At 38.5% G+C, this 25,072-nt stretch overlaps 1 protein-coding gene across 2 annotated transcripts; it reads right to left on the bottom strand.

Annotated features, from left to right (window-relative positions):
- Window positions 1–1,788: 1,788 nt before the first annotated feature.
- FAM221A (family with sequence similarity 221 member A) lies at window positions 1,789–23,964 on the bottom strand. Of its 2 annotated transcripts, XM_045495090.1 has the most exons (8): window positions 23,815–23,903; window positions 23,179–23,368; window positions 21,340–21,513; window positions 17,875–18,065; window positions 16,081–16,287; window positions 9,364–9,471; window positions 6,274–6,356; window positions 2,444–2,543 (listed from the first exon to the last, which is right to left on the bottom strand). In XM_045495090.1, exons 2-8 carry the CDS (start codon window positions 23,244–23,246, stop codon window positions 2,475–2,477), a joined length of 900 nt encoding a protein of 299 aa, XP_045351046.1. In that variant the 5' UTR covers window positions 23,247–23,368; window positions 23,815–23,903; the 3' UTR covers window positions 2,444–2,474. The 2 variants fall into 2 exon arrangements, with proteins under 2 accessions (XP_045351047.1, XP_045351046.1); XM_045495091.1 differs by lacking the exon at window positions 23,179–23,368 and having other exon boundaries at window positions 1,789–2,543; window positions 23,815–23,964.
- Window positions 23,965–25,072: the final 1,108 nt, after the last annotated feature.

The following is a 25,072-nucleotide window of genomic DNA, read 5'->3' as shown; positions in this document are numbered from 1 at the left end:
GAGTTTAAGTGATACCATGTTACTCTCTCCTATCAAGCCATATATTCCATCCCCCTCCAACACCTTCGAGACCTACTCCCAGGCATATTTCCCAGGTTCCTGCCAATACATTTTAATTTTTTTTTTAACGTTTATTTATTTTTGAGACAGAAAGAGACAGAGCATGAACGGGGGAGGGTCAGAGAGAGGGAGACACAGAATCGGAAACAGGCTCCAGGCTCTGAGCTGTCGGCACAGAGCCCGACGCGGGGCTCGAACTCACGGACCGCGAGATCATGACCTGAGCCGAAGTCGGACGCTTAACCGACTGAGCCACCCAGGCGCCCCTGCCAATACATTTTAAGAAGAACCTGCAGTTCATTCAGTTGTAACTTATCCTCCTATAGGAAGGACTGTATTTCCCCACTTAGGGTATGCTGAGACCTGATCCTAGTTATCAGTTTGGAGTAAGGAGAGGTAGCAGGGGTGGGTCTTGAGGAGGGCAAGTATCATCTTACAATGCAAGTGCCCCCGCTAAATTCTATGCAGGATCTCCAAACAAGTGTACACTGATCTCCATCAGCAAAGTGGAGGAGAAGAGTCTGCTTCTGTGGCTCAGAGAACCAAGGGAACATCAGAGTTCAAGTTTCTCAGGCTCACCAACACAAATATTCCCATTCTATGATCCAAGGTTCTAATCTTTTCCTGTCAGCATGCTGACTTTGCTGGAGGAGACGATTGAGGCTGTGCATTCAGTTTCCTTTGTGGCCTTGCCACCTTTACTATTTGGGCTGGATCATCAGCACAGATTGCCAGCGTCTGCAGATGAGATTTTTCCTTAAAGGGTGCTATGGAGGCAGCACTCTGGCTTTCACAGCATCCCTTGACTTAAATAGCTAACATGAACCTATGCCATTTTCTTTTTTCAAGCTTGTTAAAGCAGTTAACAATAGCTAACCAACATCTCCAGCTTTATAATTTCCATTAGTCTCATTTCACTGTAATGCCACAGCTACTGTGGAACCTAACACTTCACCTTCCACCTACACCCTACCCAAATCCAATTCAGAAACTGTGACGCATCCACGTGACAGAAGTTATCATTACACCACTTACCACTAGCTATTGGGTCTTTGTTATCATCAGACCAGTGAATGATCCAGTCACAGAATCCAAACCAGAGGGTTTGCTTTTTAAGGCCATTCCTGGTACCCATCTTGGCCTGGGTTTACCAGCCACCCAAAAGCAAAGCCTAAGACAAATACTCACATACAGGTATTTATTTGAGAAGTAATCTGAGGGAACCAGAGAGAAGGATCAGAAAGGGAGAAGTTAGAGAAAGCTAACATAACAATATATTATGGAGTTGGTCACAGCTATGGGTGACTGGTGCTCAATCCCACAGGATTTTCTGAGGAAGCTTATAAAAGGCATCTCAGAACTATCTTCCTAGGAGATGGAAGAGAGCATTTACCCATTAGTCAAGGGTGGTCCTGAGGTCATTAATTCCCCCATATATTTCATACATCTATGATGCATCCCAAGTCACAGTGTCAGAAGATCCCTGGAGAAAAAAGCGAGAGAGTCATGAAATGCTCCCAAGATGAAATGCCATCAAATGAAATTTGTACTTTTGTCCATAAGAAGCTGTCAGAGTCTGCCTCAAACTGTTTCACAGCAGTAATGGAGTAAGAGGTGGGGCCAAGAGGATTTGAAGTAGCACACGAGAAGTGTCAGTACAGTTATATACAACCCATAGTTAACAAAACAACTTAAAAAATCAGTAAACACCACTAGAAAATGATTATATAATTTTAAAATATAGCTTTTTATTTAAAAACATAAATCAAGATTACAAAGCTTGAAAAATAAAAAATCAAGATTTTAACTTACTCATTTTAAGCAGTGGTCAAAACCCTCAATAACATATTTAATTTTCTAAATAGCCTTAAAAAGATAATGTATGACAGACTAAAAACAGTTACTGTATTTTCTCATTTTGACTAATATGAAAATAACCTCATTTGTTAGGAGAGACAAAAAGTATATACAAGATATGAAATCATGACTTTTGACAGAAGTAATATAAAGTATTCTCACTTGTTTAAATAAATTAAGAAAACAACAATGGGGCACCTGGGTGGCTCAGTCAGTTGAGCGTCCGACTTCGGCTCAGGTCATGATCTCATGGTTCGTGGGTTCGAGCCCCGCGTCAGGCTCTGTGCTGACGGCTCAGAGTCTGGAGCCCGCTTCAAGTTCTGTGTCTCCCTCTCTCTCTGCCCCTCCTCCACTCACACTCTGTCTCTCTCTCTCTCTCTCTCTTGATCTCTCAAAAATAAATATTTAAAAAATTTTTTAAAAAAATTAAGGAAACAACCAAAATGACATTTTTACATAGTAAAAGAAGTAAATAATTTGGGAGAAAATAAACTATTATTGTATTTAAATAAACACAAACAAAACCTATTTGGATGATGGTTTTAATTTGATAGTCTTCATGAAGGTTTTGTACTTGATGGCAATGGTGCTTTTCCTTTCTGCTTAGCAACCTTTTCCATTTTTATCTGTAAAATTAAAATATTTGTTGATACAATAATGTGTAAAACATCCTAAAGAAAAAAAGGTTGTACACACCTTATTTGGATTCATGTCTCATTTATCACAGCCATTTCACACAGTTACTTAGCAATTCTTAAGCTGCTAAATTCTAAAGCCAAAATCTAATAGTTAAAGGGACCTAACTGCATTTTTAAACTGTGGTTTGATTTCAACTTTACAGAAGCATTTTAATAAAAATAACATAGTGAATATTGCTTTGGAGAAAATTACTAAGTGTATTTTAACTTCCACTTAAAAACTGTCTTACAAAAGCTTAAAAAGCTAACCATACATCCAGCCTATGCATATCCCCTACAGAATATACCTAATGCAGCTGAATTATCTCTGGCACATGGGCTACTGTAAGGACAGTTTCCTCTAATTCTGGTTTTCACATTTCCACAGTTACATCCCTGAAGGCTCCACTATAACTGAAGCAAAGAAGCAGCTTGCATTCCCTACTAGTGGCTTTCTGACCTTTTGGAAACATTTAAACCCCTTCCATGGGAAAAAAGGTCCCAGAGAACAGAGAGCCCACTTGCCTCTTATAATTCCCAAAGGCAACACCACTGCCTTCTCTCTGCAAGAGAAAAGGGGACAAAATATGGGGTATGATAGGTGGAGGCAGGGCCTCCTACCTTCTAAGGTGATAGGAATAATATCAAGAAACCAGAAGGGACCTAGTACCCAATCTTATCAAATTGTAAATCATAACATCCCAATAATAAAATGTTTATATCTTACATTTGTCTCATCCCCATTTTTTCCCCTCTCTCCTCTCTGAGTTGGTTAGGACCTGATTCAGAAATCATACATTCAGGGGTGCCTGGGTGGCTCAGTTGGTTAAGCATCTGACTTTGGCTCAGGTCACAAACTCATGGTTCATGGGTTCGAGCCACGCATTGGGCTCTGTGCTGACAGTACAGAGCCTGCCTGGGATTCCCTCCCTCCCTCTCTCCCTCTCTCTCTCTCTCTCTCTCTCTCTGCCCCTCCCCCACTTCCTCTCCCTCCCTCTGTCTCAAAAATAAATAAATAAGCTTTAAAGGAAAAAAAAAAGAAATCATACATTCATATCACTCTTATACACTGGATCAGTCAGCAGGTCATCTGAAGGACCTCCAAAAAATACCTTATATTAAGGCAAAGATTATAAAAGCATATTTGAATCCTTACCATTTATTAACTATTTGAGACAAGCTACATAACCAATAATTTTCTCATTTGTAAAAAAAAAAAAAAAAAGGTCATAATAATAGGTGGTTCTCAGGGTTGTTCTAAAGGTGTAAATAAGATCGTATATATAAAGATCTAGGTACTTAATAAGCAGTCAACAAATCCTTTCTCCTCATTTAGGGCCAAGTGTTAGCTTTATGTAATATCAAAAAAGAGAGAAAATGCTAAACAACCAAACAAAGCTAAAGCAGGGTTTCCTCACTTAAAATAGTACTTAGCAAATACATCCACCTAGTCTAGTGTCTGAAGAGCAAAGATATCTCCCCTTCCTTTTTTCTTTTTCAGTTTCCTGGCACTAATAGCAATAGCACCTTGCACCTAGTTGGCCTTCGATAACTGTTTCCTTAATAAAATTCTCCTTTCTTGGGGATAGGAGACCAAGGGTCATCCACAATGGAAGAAAATAACTTGACCTAAGATATAAAAGCAATGAAGCAACTCTTCAATAATATCTAAAAGTAGTTAGTAAACCATGTTACCACAAAGGCATCAACTATCAAAGCCAACTCATATTTATCATAGATCCTTCCCCACACTAAATGTTACCAATGATTAGCAAAGGATACAAGCAAAAACCAGATACAGACATCGCATTGCTTTCTAAAGGGGCCCTGACCTATCAGATTGAGCTTCCTAGTTATCCCTTTTCCCTCAACAGTGCATGGAGTAAAATGCAAGTACTAATAATGTGTATAGTACATGTCAGCTCAGAAGAAGTTGTTTAGCTTTGAATTTCTTAGTTTTTATACTCCATTAATCACACAGGCTGGTGAGTTTATAAGCTGTGTCTCATAAATCCACAAATCACACAAGCTGGAGAGTTATAAACTACATCTCATAAATCCATAAATTCTAGGTCTATTTATAATAAGTAGCCTGGATTGGCCAGGTATATCCTCTAAAACAATCATAGATAAGAACTCCCCCCATTATCTTCCCACAAGCAAACACCAACTGGCATGTTTTCAAGGTAGTCAATACTACCCAGGCTTCTGGAGGAAGGAAGGAAGGAGTTCTAGAACACTGTTCCTCATGAGCCTAGGACGAAAAACTAAAATTCAGCTGTGCACCTGTGTATTCCAAGAATGGAGACTGACTTAATTCAAAAAGTCTATCCTTAATGATACTGTAAAAATAGCCTCTTCTTTCTTCACTCTGGCCATTTAATCTCCCTTCCAGAGATCCTACCACCACCTTTTACCTTTAGATGAGTACTTTCTAGTTAAGGTAGCCACTAGCCATACGTGGCCTACTGAGCAATTGAAATGTGGCTGGTGTGACTGAGGAAAAAAATTTTAAGTTTCAGTTGATTTAAATTTAGATTTATAGAGCTACATATAATGAATAGCTACAGCACAGGTATAGAACATTTGCATCACTGCAAAAAGTTCTAGTTCTTTCTCTGCCTTAAATCATATCTAGGACACTCCCCCTCTGCTTCAAAATTCTTCATCAGGAAAACCAAGCTGATCTCTGCCCCCTACACCCTTCCTCTCCTCTTGGAAGGTGAATTTATTTAATGGTCTCCTTTTACCACCCTTCAGTTACCCAATAAGCTACAACAAAAAGTGACAAGAGTGTCTTTACTTTCTTATCACTTATTACCCAGTTGGAGAGATAATAAATAGCCACTGAACAACTATAAAATAATCCTAAGAAAAGCACTTTGGGTAATGTACCATATGGATGGATACCATTCCCCATACCTCATCAAACCAACACACTTTCATCTGGCAATAACCAAAAATAAAGCTATCAAATATGAACACTGCCAGGAAACGCATCAAATGTGTAACTTTATGAGATGTATGAAAGTGATGATCAATCAATAAGTGTTTACTTTTTCAATTTTCCATAAATATTTATTGAAAAGTTATTATGTGCAATGCACTGTAGTTAATTCTGAAGAAAATATAAAAAGGAACGAAATACTGTTTATCCCTAAGGAGTTTATAGTGTGGTGGAGAACTGATGAAAATTATCACTAGTGAAAGCTGGGAAAACATCAATACTACAGTTGCTGAGCTCTCAGGATCGCTAACATACATTTAGGTTTTGTGTTCTGTTTCTTAAAGACTAATGGGTAATTTTAATTTGAGTCTAGATATACCTTGAATGCACTGAGAAGAAGAAATATTACATATTAAAATTTCAGGATTAAAAAAAAGAATTCAAGATACACGTAATTTACAAATCTGCTGATGGTTGGTGTTTATTATTGATGATTTTATTTGTATATTTAATCAATATTTATGACCTTCATAAATTAGCATATTAGATATCATATTATTCATTCATCCTGTTTCTCTCTGAATCATTCTAAATAAGCCTCAAGTCCTAATACAGCTATAAGTAGAGACTTTATAAATTATTTTCAATGATGATCCACAATCAATATGTAATTCTACTGTGTCTTTGTTACAAGTAAATGCTTAAAGTAAGCAGATTTCCCCACAGACTTACCCTTTCTTGGTATCGTCTTTCAAAGAAAGCCATATCATCCTCTTCAGGTCTCTTTAAGGAAGAAACTTGACCACTTGTACCTACTAATAAAGAAAAAAAATTCTATGTGATATATTTACATCATTATAAATTCTCCTGAAATTAAAAAAAAAAAGAAAGAAAACTTTACTGTTACCAATGATGAATTCTTATTTTTCAAACCAGAATGGTCTAAATGGTAATTAATCCTACCACCTAATTATTTTTTAGAGTTCAGAGCATTGTAAGACAAAGTAATTTTTATTGGCAAACATTCTGCTAATGTCCAACTGGTTCATATTAAATAATACCATATAGCTACTTCACATAAGAGCACACTTTGCTTTCTTCAACGACATTTTAAATTTTATAGTGAAACTAGAAATTCATGTAACACCATAACCAATAACACACAGAAGTAATTACAGAAGGTCTATGCTATGGTCTGAATGTTTGTGTTCCCCTCTAATTCATCTGTTGAAATCATAATGCCTAGTGAGATGGTCTTAAGAGGTGGGGTCTTTGGGAGGTGTTAGGTCATGAGTGTGGAATCCTCACAAATGGGACTGGTGCTCTTACAGAGATCCCTCAACTCTTCCACTATATGAGGACACAATGAGAAGGGACCAGCTATGAACCAAGAAGAGGACCTTCACCGGAACACAACCATGCTGGTGCCCTGATCTTGGATTTCCCTACCTCCAGAACCATGAGAAATAAATTTTTGTTTATAAGCTACACAGTCTATGGTATTTTGTTATAGCCACCCAAATGGACTATGGCAGTGTGTATAAGCAACCAAGATACTACCTGCTTTGAAACTTTTCAAAACTAAAATAATTTTAACCATTTTCCATGGTATTCCTTTTTTTTTTTTTTTTTTGAGAGAGAAAGAGAGCAGGGGAGAGGGGCAGAGGGAGAGACAGAATCTTAAGTGGGCTCCATGCTCAGCACAGAGCCCGATGCAGGGCTAGATCCCACAATCCTGGATCATGACCTGAGCCAAAATCAAGAGTCAGATGCTCAACCAAGTGAGCCACCCAGGCTCCCCTTTGGTATTCACTTTTTAAAGCTAAACAAGCAATAGTTTATGTTGTAAAAGGAATTTAAAATTGCTTCAGGAAGGAAAATCAGGATTTCATGAAGAAAACACTAAGGGCACTAAGAGCCTTGTTCCATGAAAAGTTCACCTTCATTTCAGGTGAATGTGCTGCTTGGGTCCTTTCATATCCAAAAAAGAATATCAACGTGAATACATGTTCTAGTTTTCAAAGCATATAAATTCACCACAACCAGCAACACAAAAATCACCTAACTACAGACAATCAGCACAGAGTATAACCACACTCTGTCAACTATCTAACAAAAGCCTATTGAGAAAAGTAAGAAAAAATGCTTAGAATATGTGCTGCCTATCCATTCATCTCAAAACTATGGGTCTTTCTCTGGATCATGTTGGACCATTTGAGCTAAGTCACTTGTAGAATCACCTTCATTGAGTTGCATTTTAATGATATGTTACCATTTATCCGGTAAAACAGTATTTCACCACTTTTATCAAGGTGACTATCAGAAATGAGCAACCACATGCTGCATTTGCTGAAAAAAGTTATCAAGGACCTTGGGCCACTGCATCATTGAGGTTCACACTATAGACACATCTTTAAAATCTACCACTGGTGGGGTGCCTGGGTGGCTAATTCAGTTGAGCATCCGACTTCAGCTCAGGTTGTGGTCTCGCAGTTAGTGAGTTCGAGCCCTGCATTGGGCTCTGTGCTAACAAACAGCTCAGAACCTAGAACCTGCTTCAGATTCTGTATCTCTCTCCCCCTCCCCCGCTCATGCTCTGCCTCTCTCTCTCGAGAAATAAATAAATGTTAAAAAACAATAATAATAATAAACTAAAATAGAACAGAATAGAACAGAATAGAATAGAATAAAATAATAAAATAAAATAAAATAAAATAAAATAAAATAAAATCCAGCACCAGTATACCTTTCATTAACACTGTGGAACTCACAATAATATGATGAGTCTTTCTAATAATGAAAAGTATTTGGCTGATCACACCTTTCTCTGTGCCTTGGATGCCACTACACTCAGTCAAAACTAAAGCTTAATTACATCATCAGCAATTACATCAACCTGGAAAGTTGATATAATTGTATCCTTTTTCTTGGTTTACATTTCTTACTTCTATCTATATTTTATCATTACTTTGTTGTGTGTTGTTTTTGTAAGTATGTAAGTAGCCCTAAAATCCCTTGTGGAGAAAGTCAGGATACATGAAAAGATTATATGAAATTATTAAAAAAAATTCTCATTTAAAAATACTTGCAAATATTAAATACCTAATGCACCATAAAAATTCCTTCTTCAGGGGCACCTAGGTGGCTCAGTCGGTTAAAGCGTCCGACTTCGGCTCAGGTCATGATCTCATGGTCTGTGAGTTCAAACCCCGTATTGGGCTTTGTGCTGACAGTTCGAGCCTGGAAACTACTTCAGATTCTGTATCTTTATCTTTCTTTCTGCCCTCCCCTGCTCGTGCCCTGTCTGTCTGTCTGTCTCTCTCTCTCTCTCTCAAAAATAAACACTAAAAAAAAAATTCCTTCTTCAATGTTTTGTCTTAATAAAGGAAATAGAATACAAGTGCTTAAAAATTAATAAAACTCATGTATATGTATAATGTATAATTTATATGTATATGCATAATTTATAAATGACAAAACCTTGCTAATTTATACTTACCACTGGATTACAACCTGATTGGGAGAGCCTGAAGGATCAAGGCAGTCCACTAGAGGGCTCTCTTACTCAGACATCAAAACAATCACATGCAAAAATAAGGTTTTAAAACTTTAAATTATTGAATTATTAGAATACTCATAATGCTCCTGTTTAGAAATTTTGCCCACCAAAAGAAGTTTCTTGCTTTTTTCTCAGTGCATCGTTAAAAAGTAAAATGATAACCAAATTGTGGTAATACTGAAGAAAAAAAGATCTAAAAAATGAAATCAATCTACATTCTTATTTACCACATCCAAAAATATTTGTCAATTTATTTTCATTACCATCTGTTAGTGTTTCTGGAGAAGAACTAGATGATGCTTGAAATGCTTTCAGAAATGGGTGGTCCATGGCTGTAACTGGAGAGTCTAAAAATTCCATTGAAGGTGCACCTGATAACAAAATGCATGAAGAATGAAAATTAAATCTCTCTGTTAAAATACAAAAAATTTATTTCCATGCAAAATAAATTAGAACCTCAGCAGAATAATTAGAAAAATCCTTTCTATAAAAAAGAAATTTTTAGTTAAATTTTTATCTGCCATGTAAAGGGAATTAGGTAAAAGTATTTTTTTATTTCTCAGAGATCTTCTTCACAGAAAAAAAATTATGCATGAATAAAACCTTAATATAGTCACAAAAACACTATCAAAAGCAAGTCATTCATGGGGCCTGGGTGGCTTAGTCAGTTAAGCATCCAACTTCAGCTCAGGCCATGATCTTGGAATTCATGGGTTCGAGCCCCACATCAGGCTCTGTACTGACAGCTCAGAGCCTGGAGCCTGCTTCAGATTCTGTGTCTCCCTCTCTCTCTGCCCCTCCCCTGCTTATGTGCATGCTCTCTCTCTCAAAAATATGTAAACATTTTTTTAAAAATTTAAAAAGCAAGACATTCGTGACAAAGAACCTCTAATTGAAGAGGGCAGAATAGTGTGTTTTTACTCTGTTCCTCTCTAGGAAACCATCTCAAAACGAAGTATGAAAAATAAAGAAAAATTCAATTAAATAAAGATTCATCCACAAATTATGAATACCCATTGCTAACTACACTGACTTTTAAATCAAAAGTAAGGAAGCTGGGGGCACAGTCGGTTAAGTGTCCGACTCTTGATTTTGGCTCAGGTCATGATCTCACAGTCCGTTAAGATCAAACCCCGCATGGGGCTCTGAATTGACAGTACAGAGACTGCTTGGGATTCACTCTCTCTCCCTCTCTCTCTGCCCCTCCCCCTTTCATGCTCATTTGCATGCACTCTCTCTCTCTCTCTCTCAAAATAAATAAACCTAAAAAACAATCTTAAAAAAAAAATAAAATAAAATTGAGTACTTCCTTATAACCTAAACCTAAACAATTGCTCATTTTTTCAGATTCCTGTCTGTTCCTTCCCTAGCTCCTGTCTCATGTGGCTTGTAGGAATATAAGACAAGGGACTCAGGTCCACTCAGGTCCTTGTGCTGTCCTCTGGCTGCTGAATGCACTACTTATCTCAAATGCTCAAGGCTGGTAAGTGGTAATTTAGACCCACAGCTTGGTAGGTCCTAACGCGTGTTCTCACTAAAAGTCAGACTCCTCAATGCCTAAACTTCCTCTATTGAATCCCCCAGAGCTCAGGGGACCCACCTTTAGCTCTGCTCGGTGTCCCTTTGCTATGATAAATGTCAGAGCATGTCCACGGCCTAACAGCTCAACTGCCTACCAACCACCCACTAGGAGTTGGAAATGATGGACTCCTTCTGCGTCATAAAGGAACCAAATTCCAGCAAGATACCATCTCTGTCCAGGACTCTACATAGCTAACAGAGCAGATGTCCCTCTGCCCCAGGCTCCCCTACATCTGATATCAAGACAAAAACAACTTATTTCCTCTCTTCACTCTCACCTTTCTTCACCCCACCTTCCCCTGGGGGCAAAAAAGGGAGAGATTTTCTTTCCTTACATTATAAAGATGCTTAAGTGATAAAATACCAGAAGTCACAAGAAGGCAAATATGCCAGCTCTTCCCACTATTCCCTAGCACTGTTCTGCAAGTACCAGCCATTGTAACTAGTCAAGAGTAAGATCCAGAAATATTGGAAAAGGCAAAAATACCATTATTTACAACATCAACCAAACATTTATTTTAAACTCTTAAGATTAAGTAATAATGACTGGTAACAGAAGCAATCTTTTTTTTTTTTTTAATTTTAAGTAGGCTTCAACAACCAATGTGTGACTTGAACCCATAACCCCCAAGATCAAGAGTCGCATGCCCTACTGAGTGAGCCAGCCAACATTTGCTTTTTTATAAACAAATAATAACCCGCTAGAAAATTTAAAGGAAGGAAAAAAAAAAAAAAACCCACGTATGATAGCTATTTAAAAAAAAAGAAATACCTAGAAATAGAATTAAGAAAATTAAGAAATAGAGGACCTTCATGAAGATAACTTCAGAATTCCACCCTACATAGAAAAAGACAAATGAAGATACTCAATATTTTAAAATATCAATTCTTCCTGGGGCACCTGGGTGGCTCAGTCAGTTGAACGGCTGACTCTTGATTCCAGCTCAGGTCATGATCCCAGGGTTGTTGAGCTCCATGCTGAGCGTGGTGGAGCCTGCTTAAGACTGACTCTCTGTCCCTCTTTCTCTCTCTCTCTCTCAATCAGGGCACCTGGGTGGTTCAGTTTGTTAAGCACCTGACTCTTGGTTTTGCCAGGTCATGATCTCATGGTTTGTGGGTTCAAGCCCCACCTCAGGCTCTGTGCTGACAGTGCAGAGCCTGCTTGGGGTTCTCTCCCTCTCTCTCTGACCCTCCCCTGCTCGCTTTCCCTCTCTCAAAATAAATAAATAAACTTTAAAAATTCAGGGCGCCTGGGTGGCTCAGTCAGTTCAGCATCTGACTTCAGCTCAGGTCATGATCTCGCGGTCTGTGAGTCCGAGCCCCGTGTCAGGCTCTGTGCTGACAGCTCAGAGCCTGGAGCCTGCTTCAGATTCTGTGTCTCCCTCTCTCTCTGCCCCTCCCCTGCTCATGCTCTGTCTCTCTCTCTGTCAGAAATAAACATTAAAAAAAATTAAAAAAAAAAAAAAAAAGATTCTCTAACTCTGCCCTTCTCCCCTGCTTATGCTCTCTCTCTTAAAAAAAATAACAATCAATATAAAAAAATAAAAAATAAAATATCAATTCTTCCTACATTAATGTATACATTCAATGTGTTATCAACTAAATAATAGAATATTTTGTAATAATAGAATATTTTCAAAAATAATGCCAAAGTTCTGAAAAAATTAGAGAATAAGAATAGTCAGGAAAATTCTTTTTTTTTAATGTTTTTACTTATTTTTGAGAGAGAGAGAGAGAGATACAGCACGAGCAGGGGAGGGGCAAAGAGAGAAGGAGACAGAATTTGAAGCATGCTCCAGGTTCTGAGCTGTCAGCACAGAGCCCGACATGGGGCTCAAACTTGTGAACCACGAGATCATGACCTGAACCAAAGTCAGATGCTCAACCAACTGAGCCACCCAGATGCCACAAGAAAATTTTTAAGTAACAAAATGAAATCATAAACATTAATTTATTATAAAGTTATAGTATTGAAAACAGTATGGTTGTTGCACAGAAAGAGGCAACAATGAGGCACACTAACAAGCCCAGAACAATTTCTGAGTTGGAGCCAAACCTACCGCTTACTAGCCGAATAACAAAAAACAAGATATTGCACTTTTCTGTGCTGAGTTTCCTTATCTGCAAAATAAAAGTAATAATAGTACCTAACTCAAAGTTATAGGGAGGACTAAATGAGTTAATAGATGTAAAGAGGCTAGAAAGACTCCTGGCAGTACAAAGCTGCAATCATCATCAACAACATCATTATTTTTTCTGTCACTTATAACTGGATCTTCTGTAACTATTTCATGAGTTTAATACGATCATGCACCCAAGAAAACTGAAAAATGATTTACTTATGGAATTTAACAAGCTAGTTGTAAAATTACCTAGAAGAGAAAATGCAAAGATATATCAAGGAATCTTGAAACACACACACACACACACACACACACACACACACACAGACATATACACACACAAACAGGAGGAATTTACCATACCAAACATCAAAACACTCTATGAGGAATAATAATTAAATGTATGTAATATTGGCACTAGATAGACAAATAGTCCAATGCCACAAAACAGTGAGTATGACAGAATGTGAGAAAGATAAACTTTCAAATAACTAGGGAAAGAACTGTGTTTGGATAACTTGCCACCAATTTGGACAAAACCTGAAGTTATACATAACTCACTCTTTCCCAAAAAATATATTCCAAATACATGAAAAAACAAAAAAATTAAGTATTAAAGTAAAATGAAGGTGAACATAATTATAAAATTGCCTCCAAAATTTAAAAACTGTATTAAACAAACACAAACCAAGGGGCACCTGAGTGGCTCAGTCGGTTAAGTATCCGACTTCGGCTCAGGTCATGATCCCGACTTCGGCTCAGGTTCATGAGTTCAAGCCCTGCATCAGGCTCTGTGCTGACAGCTTGGAGCCTGGAGCTTGGAGCCTGCCTTGGATTCTGTGTCTCCCTCTCTCTCTGCCTCTCCCCTGCTTGTCCTCTCTCTCTTTCAAAAATAAATATGTAAACATTAAAAAAAAAAAAAAAAGCCAAGACAACAAATGACAGATTGAAAGAAAATATCTGCAAAGTAAATGACAAAAGATCAGTAGACAGAATATAGAAGACTTCCAATAAATAAATGAGAAAAGTTAAAAGCATAAAAGTGAGCAAAGTATATGAACAGATAAGTATAGAAAGTAAAATGGCCAATAACTACGAGAAGACTCTTATCCCACTAATAACTAGGGAAATCAAACTGAAACAATAACATTTCACAGGTCAGACTGGAAAAAAATTGGGTTTAATGATATCAATGATCAGCATAAATGTGAGAAACAGGGAAGCTAAAAAATCATTAGAGGAAGCATAAACAAGTGAGGCATTGTTGGAAGGCAATTTGACAGCATGTATTAAATCTCACACACTTCAACCCAACAATTATTCTACTTCTCTGTATCTACCTTAGGCTCAAATTTATGTAGTATACAAGGAAGCAAGTTCAAGGATGTTTTTGGCAGGACTGTATGTAAAGGCAAAAAACAAAAAGGAAACCATCTAAATTTCATGAACAAGGTTTAGAAAATCCCACAAAGCACCATGATCAAAGGGGGCCTGGCCAGTGGGCAGGGCTGAGAAGGCAAGATCAGACCCATGCACTTGCATTTTACAAGGAAACGCTCCCAAGAACTGTAAATATGTACATTTGTCTGACTGTGCGCCTTTAGTGCAGCATTGTTGATTTATTAAAAGCAAAAAGTCTCAGGGAAAAAAAAGAAAAAAAATCACAGAAATGGTTTAGAAAACCTGATAAATCTATAGTGTGAAATATTATGCAGCAGTTTAAAAGAATTAAATAGATTTGTGTGTCCTGATATGACAGGCCTTCAAATTTTTTCCAAGATAAAAACTATAAAAATATATGCTAAAAAGAAAAATAAATATCAATTGTTGACAGCAAATTACTCTCTGAAAAGAATCTCGGGTAAAGAGAAGTGTTTAAGGGGTCCTTGTAGTACTTCATTTTTCTTTTTTTTCAGTTTATTTATTTATTTGGGGTGGAAGGAGAGGTGCAGAGAGAGAGGGACAAAAAGAATCCCAAGCAGGCTCTGTGCTTTTAGCATGGAGCCCTACAGGGAACTCAAACTCACAAACCATGAAATCATGACCTGAGCTGAAATTAAGAGTCCAGCACTTAGCCAACTGAGCCACCAGTTGGCTTCATTTCTATTGTTTGAATCTTTATAACAAGAAAATGTTTGTTCATCTTTATATAATTTTTGTAATGAAAAAATGAAAGAAAAAAAAAAAAATACAAAAAAGTCCCTACACAAAGTATTTAAAGTAGATAGGAACCTGGGCCCCTAGGTGGCTCAGTTGGTTAAGCCACCAACTCTGGATTTCAGCTCAGGTCATGATCTCATGGTTGGTAAGTTCAAGCCCTGCATGGGGCTCCACACTGTGAGCATGGAACCTGCTCGGGATTCTCTCTTTCTCTCCACCCTTCCCTTTCCTTACTCCACTCGCGCTCTCACATGTGCAGTTTCTCTGTCTCAAAATAAATAAACTTTAAGAAATTAAAAAAAAAATAGGGGCACCTGGATGGATCAGTTAGGCAACCCACTCTGGGTCAGGTCTTTGGCTCAGGTCATGATCTCACAGTTCATGGGTTTGAGCCCCGCATCAGGCTCTATGCTGATAGCTCGGAGCCTGGAGCCGGCTTGGGATTCTGTGTCTCCCTCTCTCTCTGCCCCTCTCCCGCTCATGCTCTGTCTCTCCTTCAAAAATAAATAAACATTAAAAATAAATAAATAAATAAATAAATAAATAAATAAATAAATACACGGGAACCATATTCTCCCCAATCCTAGTCAACTCAGAAGGATCAAAAAAAGAAGAATCCAGCTACCTTCAATAGTTCAAGACACATCCAACAGAACTTTTCCCTATATTACTTAACTCTCATGTATGCAAGCAGTGTGTGCATACATTATCATGTGATAACATGTACACACGTGCATAGACATACGCACACATAGACATAAGGCTGTTTCCAAAATGAGATGGCTATAATGGCAAAAACATGCATACAACAGGGTAACAGTTAGGTAAACTCTATCATATCAAATAAAAGAAATATTCAGCTATTACAAACAGGGTTGGGTTGGGATTTGGGTATTGGGGTAGGCGTGATCTTTTATTCTTGTGTTTTCTAAATTTTCTGTAATAACCATATATTTTATAGTGGCAATAAAACCTTTATAAAAAATAAAAATAAAATGAGAGACTTTTTCTGGAAAAAAACAAAGAATGTAAAGTATAAAGCAAATATAGGGCTTCACTACTGTCAGCACACATAAAACAGTATGACAAACTCACATTCCATAGATTGTCACTTACCAAACCCACTGTCATCTAATCGCATGTAGCCTTCTGCCAGTGAGCTGAAGCCAGTCAAACCTCCCATTGCTGCATAAGGGACATCCTGTCCCACTGGTTTTCCCTGAGCAAGTCTTTCTTGCTTAGTTTCCACTACTGTGTCATGAGCATATGCAGGCTGACCACAAGCACAAGTGAAGCAACTATGGAATCCTGAACACTTGGAACCTGAATCAAGATGTAAAGGGAGTTAAATGTCTTTAAATACAGGTACTAAGCTGTGTGCCCTCAAAATGCTTAGCTTGGCCACAATCACCTGAATCCAGATCCCTCTATGCTGTCCTCTGGCCTCTGTAACTCTAATCTCCAGCCCTAGAATTCCCTCCCGGCCACTGCTCTTACTTCTGTAAGGTACTGACGTGAATAAGGCAAGGTAAGGCATGTAGCAGAAAAATAAAATAAAATAAAATACTGGAAAAACCAGCTAGGACCAAAAGAAATTGGGCTAACACCGGAGAGCTAGGAAATGTCTGCCCAGTGGTAGGATCAGGTGAAGAGATAATGTGGAAACCTCCCTATGGAATAATGCCCCATAAAAGACACATAGGAAAGCCAACCCACAGACATAAAAAGGACACAATGGAATACTGTTTAACAATAAAAAGGAAAGAAGTACTGATACATGCTACAAAATGGATGACTCACACAAACATCATGCTAAGTGAAAGAAGCCAGTTACAAAAGGCTACATATTCTATGATTCCATTTATATGAAATGTCTACAATATGCAAGTCCATACAGACAGTAGGTAATTATTGGTTGCCTAGGGGTGAGGGAGAAGAAGGAATAAGAAATGACTACTAATGGATATGGAGTTTCTTTTGGGGGTGATGAAAATGTTCTAAAATCGACTGTGGTGATGGTCACACAACTCTATGAGTATGTTAAAAACCATTAAACTATACTCTTGAAATGGATCAGTTATATAGTATTTGAATTATATCTTAATAAAATTGCTATATATTAAAAAAAAAAAACCCAAGCCATACTGAAATGGAAGCCAAAATACACCATTAACAAAATTTTACATGCTCACACTTCCAAAAAGTGTGTACATAATAAACAATAAATAAGTTTTATTTGACTACTTCCATAGCCAGTGAAACATTTATTCCTGCCACTGTCATTAAAAATGTTTTATAACATATTTCAATTCCAACTGCTATGAAAACTGGAATAACTCCCTCCTGAATAAATTACTGAACTAATGTCCTACCTATTTCAAGGGGTTTTTAAAAGGATGATCAAGTAAAAGGGCCTAAAGGATCGGGGCTGGGATTTGGGTACAGCTATTGAGGTAAGAGTGCTATCACAAATAAAGTGTTAAAATTATTATGTTACATTTTGCTTTTCCCATCAGCCTACGCTTTAGGCAATAATGTAATAATCTACCAGCAAAGCATAACATTTTTTTCAACTTACCAAATCCTTTTTAAAGGCCTGTAAATACAATTTAGTTGATAAAATCCCCACTCAAAAATTTAAATCACATCACATCTAGGTATTCTTTAAAATCTATCACTATCATTTAACTTATTTTAATTACATGAGGTTAAGGCTTAAGATTGCAAAGCATACAAATAACTCCAAGTTTTTCCACAAAAATAACATGTTAGAGTAGCTGTCCATCAAATTTTTCTGTGTTGTTTAATACTGACAACACAGCTGAATAAAACTGCCACAAAGACACATTAAATATTCAATAAAGAAGTACAAACATTCTGTTGGGTGTGTTTGTAATAACGTTAACTCACAGGCATTGCACATAAAGCCAGGCGCAGCCCTGTGCTGATCGGCAAAGTGCTTGCACCTGCAGCGAATGGGCTGCGCACCATTGAGAGGGACATAAAGGTAAGCCCTGCACTGGCAGCCAGTCACTCGGCAAGGGAGACTAATGGGGCGCTGCTGTGGAATCGTTTCAAAGTCAGTTTTATGTTGTTTATACCTAAAAAAATAAAAGGGAAGAAGTAAAAAATACAAGTATTGCTGGAAATTAGAATTGGTCTATTCTGTTAAATGCACAACTATTCTTTTTTATTTTGCTTTTCTTGCTAGTAAGGTAAAAATCAACTCCCTTGCAGTATCTCTGTCAACTATGTCAGAAATTGGTCAGAAAAATGTTTCACTCTTTTATATTTTTATTTTTAGTTATTTAAGAACAATTTTCACAGCAATATACAAAGAAATAGAATCCCCTTAAAATACTTACCACTACAGATTCTTTAATATGGACAACCTAAGAGTGTGAAAAAGGTTCTTTATAAAAATTATTTTTATCAAAGTGCATTACTTAAATTTATTTTCACAGGTGTGCTACTTAAAACTGATATGAGTTCAATAATGTAATTTATTTTAATATAATTTAATTTTTAACTTTTAATTTCAAAATAAATTGTCAACATTTTTAAAAGCAAAAGCTCTTTGTTAATTAAAACACTGTAATTTTCTTAAATAGGCTAGTCACTTCCTGCTCTTAAGGTGACACTCAATAAAAAAATATTAAATTTATTATTCTCAATATTAAGCTAAGTAGTACAAGTTAAAATAGCAATGAGATACCATTTTTCACTTATACATAATTCACAATACTGTCAGGAGTGTTACAAAAGAACCAATCTCATTTACTGTTTCAAGAAACTTAAAAAGATCCATCATTTCCATAGTGTATATAATTTCAAATATAGCATTTCCTAATAAATATAATTGTTGAATCACTGTTATACACCTGAAACATAATATAGCAACTACACTTCAATAAAAATAAAAATAAAATCATCAAATTTAATAGAAAAAAAATCCTTTAACCTGACAGTTAATTTTTTAAAAATATACCCTAACAAAATAATTCTGTGTATAAAGAGTTTTGTGCATAGATAATATCAGCAATAGTACTTACAATAGCAACACACACACATAAATACATACACAACACATTAATAAAGGAATGAATAAGTAAACTACTAGACAACAGTTTTTAAAATTTTTAGCAGTGAAACCCCTTTTTCAAATAAAAACTTTTACAGAACCATAATATATAAAGTAGATAAAAGCAGAATTGGTTAAAGCAAGGGAAAGAGCCAGAACTAGAGTCTGTCCTTCCCCTAACCTCCCCTTCTACCTGGTACACCCCTGAGACTTCCTCCAAGGCTCTGGGGAACATACAATGAACACCACTGGACTAGCTAGAATATTGAGCAGGTATTAAAAACTTTGTTTAAGGGGAGCCTGGCTGGCTTAGTCAGGTGAGCATCCAACTCTCAATTTCAGCGCAGATCATGATCCCAGGGTTGTGGGATTGAGCTCACTTGGGATTAATTCTCTTTCTCCCTCTGCCCCCCTCCCTGGCTCACACTCTCCCTCTCTCTCTAAAGTTAAAAACAAAAAATTTTTTTCAATTAAAAAAAAAAAAAATCTTGTTTGTGATTACTACATAACAATGGGGAAACATTTCTCTGAATCTGTCATTAAAAACTTAATATTTGTGAGCACACATAATTAACAACTAAATGAACTGTGAAGAAAAAATACATGAATATAGTAAAATGTATTGATAGCAGCTGGCTTTGGGTGATGAGTCTTCTTTCTACTTTTCTGGATATTCTTCATTTACCTTAATAATTATTATAGTATTTATAGGGGCGCCTGGTGGCTCAGTCAGTTAAGCATCTGACTTTTATTTCAGCTCTGGTCATGATATCATGGTTTGTGGGATCGAATCCCACATGAGCCTCTGCACTGAAAATGCACAGCCTGCTTGGGATTCTCGCTCTTCCTCTCTCTCTGTTCCCCCCCCCCCCAACTTTATACTCTCTCTAAACTTTAAAAAATAATAATAATAAATAGGGATGCCTGACTGGCTCAGTCAGTTAAGCATCCGACTTCGGCTCAGGTCATGATCTCATGGTTTGTGAGTTTGAGCCCCACGCAGGGCTCTGCACTGATAGTGCAGAGACCTGCCTGGGTTTCTCCCTCTCTGCCCCTCCCCCACTTGCTCACACACCCTCAATCAAAAATAATAAATAAACTTAAAATATAGAAACAAAAATCTTTTAAAAATAATAACTATAATATTTATAATAGGGAAAAATAATAGTTTAGACAGAAATCTCACTGAGTGCTCAACTGGTACTAAAGAACTTAATGATGAAAGTTGGGTTGGGTCAATTTTGAAGGTTAATTCCATGCTACGTAATTACACATATATGAGACTAGCAGTAAATTTATACAAGGATAAATGATAAAACCAACACAAATTTACCAAACTCCTCTTCAATTCTGAAAGATATCAACATAACCCTCATCCTCCATTCCTCCATGGCGTTTTTCATCGGGGTTGCTAAATACGTTTCAAGTAGATCTATACACAACATTACTCATCCTAGCAACCGCTTAACAACCTTTGGCAGACAGCAAGTCTGTAAATAGCAACTCTACAAAGAGTCTCTCACGAGAGCGCCCCAGAAACTATCAGAACAGGACAGTTCTCCTTCCACAGTTTCTTTGAACAGAAAGTTGAAAGTTGTTACCTGAAAACACATAATAGGTTCAGTGACTTTTTTTTTCATGATGCAGCTTTGTCCTTTTGAGTTTTACAACTGTGACCTGTGACAGTAGTAAAATTTAAAGTAGGACACAACAAACACAGCTAAATGCAAACCTCAGGTATTGGCAATACGCATCAATGACTGGAGCCTCCTGTATTTTCTTTCCTCCCTGTGCTTTACTTGGAAAAAGACCATTTGCAATAAAAAGCTGTGTGCTTGTATTTTTGTTTGTTTAAAGAAAGGTATCAACACAACATGTTTCTTAAAATACAAAGGGAGATTAGTAAATTTGAGGAGAAAAGCTTCTATTTGTAGGTTGTAACCTGTTCACTATGGGTCAACTCAAGCAACTCTTAAGTCAGTTTTGCATTCTGATGACCTGTCCTCTGGTACCTCATCCAATAGTGGGTGAAGTAGACCCCTGGCAACACTGCAGGGGTACCAATCTTGTTTAACCAACCGCAAGAGAAAAGATACTTAGGGTGATGGACTCCATAATGAGTTCTAATAAGATATACTGGAAATTTTTTAATTATAGCAAAAAAAAAAAAAAAACTTTTGACAGTGTCTGGGTTATTATATAAACCCTATTTTTAATGTTTCTCAATTATCACAAGTAATGTTATTTATCAAAGGAAGTACACTCTTCTATAGTTTTATATTTTCTAATCTTACCTATGTGTACAAAAACACAGTGTCTCTGGACCCACAAGTTTACAATCCATTCCAGTTGGTGATCTCCAGCTCACAAATAATCTGTTTTGTAAGCGCATCGGTAATACTTTTTTTTTGTATTCTTCATATTCTTCAGGAGTAAAATGTTTCCCTCCATCGTCCTCACCAACAATTCTACAAGAACAAAAAAGTCTCTTAAGCCTTGAATATTTATTTTCCAGATTATAAATAGCAAACTCTAAAACTAAACTATACTTGTACAGTCAAAGGAAATGCAGCTTCAGCTTTGATTTTTTACTTTAGGCTTATGTTAATAGCAAAATTAGACACAATGGTAATAAAACGTTTGCTTCCCATGTAAAAAAGGATTATAAATAAAGAAGACAATGAACTCATAACATCTGACTTTACCGATCCAGGTTTATCACTGGAGAATTACCACAAATCCATCACAATTTTTCCTTTGATCCTGAAGCAAACATGCTCATTCTTTTCATTAAACGCTGGAGCCTAATCTCCTAAAAATTCTAATATTTTCCTCCTTTAAAAACAGTACTCCCCTCAAAAAAAAATCAGTGCAGAAGACAACATGGGTAATGGAAACCCAAATCCTGGCTGGGAGTTTAAACCCACAAATACCCTTGGATCTGCACAAGCTCAAACCCACATCTGTATTGGGTAATCATTGTTGAATTCCAAAACTACAACTTCAAAATCTTATGGAAAAAATCAAGCCGCCACTATTTCAAACGGTAGTTACATAATAACCAAGGGATCTAGTTCAAATGCATATTCAGATTAATAGGTTTGGAATGGGCCTGAGAGTGTGCATTTCCAACAAGTTCCCAGGTGATGCCCATACCACTGGTCCATGACTGTTACACCTTGAGTAGCAAGGCTCTAACTTTTACAGCGAACTGTTCCAGGTTATTCATGTTTACAAAAATAATTTTCCACCAGGCCTTAATATCTGAACCAGGCAAAAGACCATATATGAAGGCACACAATCCACACATCTAAATATCTAAATCTCTAATAAGTTATCAATCAACAGCAAGGCCCACAACTCCCTCACAGGGAAAAGCCCTGAAGACTTGGAGGCTAAAGGAGCCGGCTCTGCCCGCGGTGAGGGTTGGATGCAAGCTGTTCTGGGCACAGGACTCATGGCCTTACCTGGACCCACCTGAACTGGAGATAAGGCCTGACCCATCGAGCTACTCATTCTTACTTGTCTGACTCAGAATTACCATTTCTACTTGTTATCAAAAACTATACCACCTAGGGGCGCCTGGGTGGCGCAGTCGGTTAAGCGTCCGACTTCAGCCAGGTCACGATCTCACGGTCCGTGAGTTGGAGCCCCGCGTCGGGCTCTGGGCTGATGGCTCAGAACCTGGAGCCTGTTTCCGATTCTGTGTCTCCCTCTCTCTCTGCCCCTCCCCCGTTCATGCTCTGTCTCTCTCTGTCCCAAAAATAAATAAACGTTGAAAAAAAAAAATTAAAAAAAAAAAAAAAAAAAAAAAAAACTATACCACCTAGACAGCCAGAAGGAGTGAAGATCAGCTAAGGAATCCGTTTCCCCCAACGCCCCTGGGTGATTTGGAGCGACCACCTTTAAGCAGGGCAGCCCCTCTCGCTCAGGTTTCCCAAGCCGCTCAGATTTCCAGGCGGAGCGGGAAAGTGCCTCACGCCGTTTACACACACACATTCTCCTCCCCGCAACCCCCCACCCCCGCCCCGGGGCCAATCCGCCCCCCCTTTCCACACCCCCACCACCCACCCCCGCCGCCGCTCTCAACCGCACATCCTCCAGCCTGACCCTGTCCAGGAATTCCCACTCACCCAGTCTCCCAACTACCAAAAATGTTTCTTGAGAGACCGGAAAAAATAACACGTCTCCGCAGGTGCATCAGCTTTCCTCAGGGCCCAGGGCAGTGAGTCCTGTCCTCAAGCCAAAGCGGTGGCTCTGTTTCCATTTCCTTGATAGGAGTTTCTCCAGAACCACCGGAACTACACCAGTAGTGTCTTTCTCCTAAAAACAGCACCTCGGGGTTGGGAGCACGTTTGGAAGTTCACGACATACCCTATTAACTAAACTAACATGCAAACGATGTCTGTTATTCCTTATAACGCCCGAGCACTCGATGTGTAACTCTTCAGTGGCCATTTAGATAAAAACACTTGGACCTCGGCATAAATAGAAGAGTTAAAAATTCTTCCTGGAAAGGGTCAAATAGGGAGACCTCTTAAACACTCTTGGAAGAGACTTATTAGAATAGAACTGCATGTCATTACAATATTTAATTACAAAAAGACGAAACTTATATCAATGTAAGTGAGCCTCCCCAACAACCCGGGAACAGATTCCCGAAGCCCCGGCGGGCGGCGCCCCGCCCCTGTCCGCGCCACCAGTGCTCCTCCGGCGACGGGGACGCGGCCCGCCCGGGTTTTCCTCGCCCCGCCAAACCGCAGCCTCACCTTCGGTACTCCAAGTACTCGTCCACGACCGCCTTGCCGCCGGAAGGCAACGTCAGCCTCTCCATGGCCGGGGGAATCGAGAGACGCCCAGCCGCGCGCTCGGAGCCGGAGCAGCTAGGAAGCCGGCCTCTGAGTAGCCGGGCCGGCTCCGCCCCCACCGGCCGCGCCCCCTCCCGCCCGAGTCCTGATTGGCCGGACCGAAGACCGCAGCGAAGGCCCATGGGCGTGCGCTTCCACCTGGCGGCAGCTCCTGGCGCAGGAAACCTTCCGTCTCCAAGCGCAGCCCTTCCGGCTTGGAATGCTGTTTACTGCAAGCACAAACCTGGTGCCTGTTGCCTCTCCCTAACCCCTGGTCTTGCAGGTCTCCTTGTAAGATAACAAGTGACAAGGGAGTGCAGTGCTTTGCATATAACGGATGCCCAGAACATGGCTTATTTCTTCGTACAGAGCTTCCCGCTGATTTTGAAAAGGTTCTGGGTCGTTGGAGGCCCAGCTCCCCAGATTCCCCCAGTCGTGTTTTCAAAATTGGCGTTTAAAAACCTATGATATAGGGAGGGGCCTGGGTAGCTCACTGGGTTAAGCATCAGACTCTTGATATTGGCTCAGGTCTTGAGTTCACAGTTTGGTTTGTGAGATGGGCCCCGGTCAGACTCTATGCTGAGAGTAAGGAGTCTGCTTAGGAGTCTCTCTCTATCTCTCTCTATCTCTCTCTCTCTCTCTCTCTCTCTTTCTCTCTCTCTCTCTCTCCCCTCTCCCCCCAGCTTGCATGTGTGCTTGCTCTTTCTCTCTCAAAATAAATATTTAAAAATTTTTAAAGTAAATAAAAATAAAATTTAAAACTGTGATGTAGGGACACCTGGGTGGCTCCTTTAAGCATCTGATTGTTTTTTTTTATGTTATTTTTATTTATTTATTTATTTTATTTATTTATTATTTATATATTTATTTATTTTATTTATTTATTTTTGAGAGAGAGAGAGCTTGGGGGAGGGGGGGAGGGCAGAGAGAGAGGAAGACATGGAATCCGAAGCAGGCTCCAGGCTGGGAGAACTGTCAGCACAGAGACTGACTCAGAGTTCCAGCTCATGAATCGTGAGATCATGGGTCAGAGGCTTAACAGACTGAGCCACGCAGGCGCCCCTAAGTATCTGATTCTTGATCCCAGCTCAGGTCTTGATCTCAGGTTTCTGAGTTTAAGCACCATATTTGGCTCCCCGCTGAGCATGCAGCCTACTTAAAAAAAAAACAAAACAAAACA

Source organism: Leopardus geoffroyi, chromosome A2 (genome assembly GCF_018350155.1).
Source record: "Leopardus geoffroyi isolate Oge1 chromosome A2, O.geoffroyi_Oge1_pat1.0, whole genome shotgun sequence".
In the NCBI taxonomy this organism is placed as follows: Eukaryota; Metazoa; Chordata; class Mammalia; order Carnivora; family Felidae; genus Leopardus; species Leopardus geoffroyi.
This window is presented reverse-complemented; position numbering and strand designations above follow the sequence as displayed.

Coding starts and splice junctions, on each gene's coding strand:
- FAM221A (XM_045495090.1), bottom strand. CDS start 23,246: ATGCACCTGCGGAGACGTGTTATTTTTTCCGGTCTCTCAAGAAACATT. Junction 16,288..17,874: donor TGGCTTTATGTGCAATGCCT/GTGAGTTAACGT, acceptor ATCTTGATTCAG/GTTCCAAGTGTTCAGGATTC. Junction 6,357..9,363: donor TCCAGAAACACTAACAGATG/GTAATGAAAATA, acceptor TTTCTTTATTAG/TAGGTACAAGTGGTCAAGTT.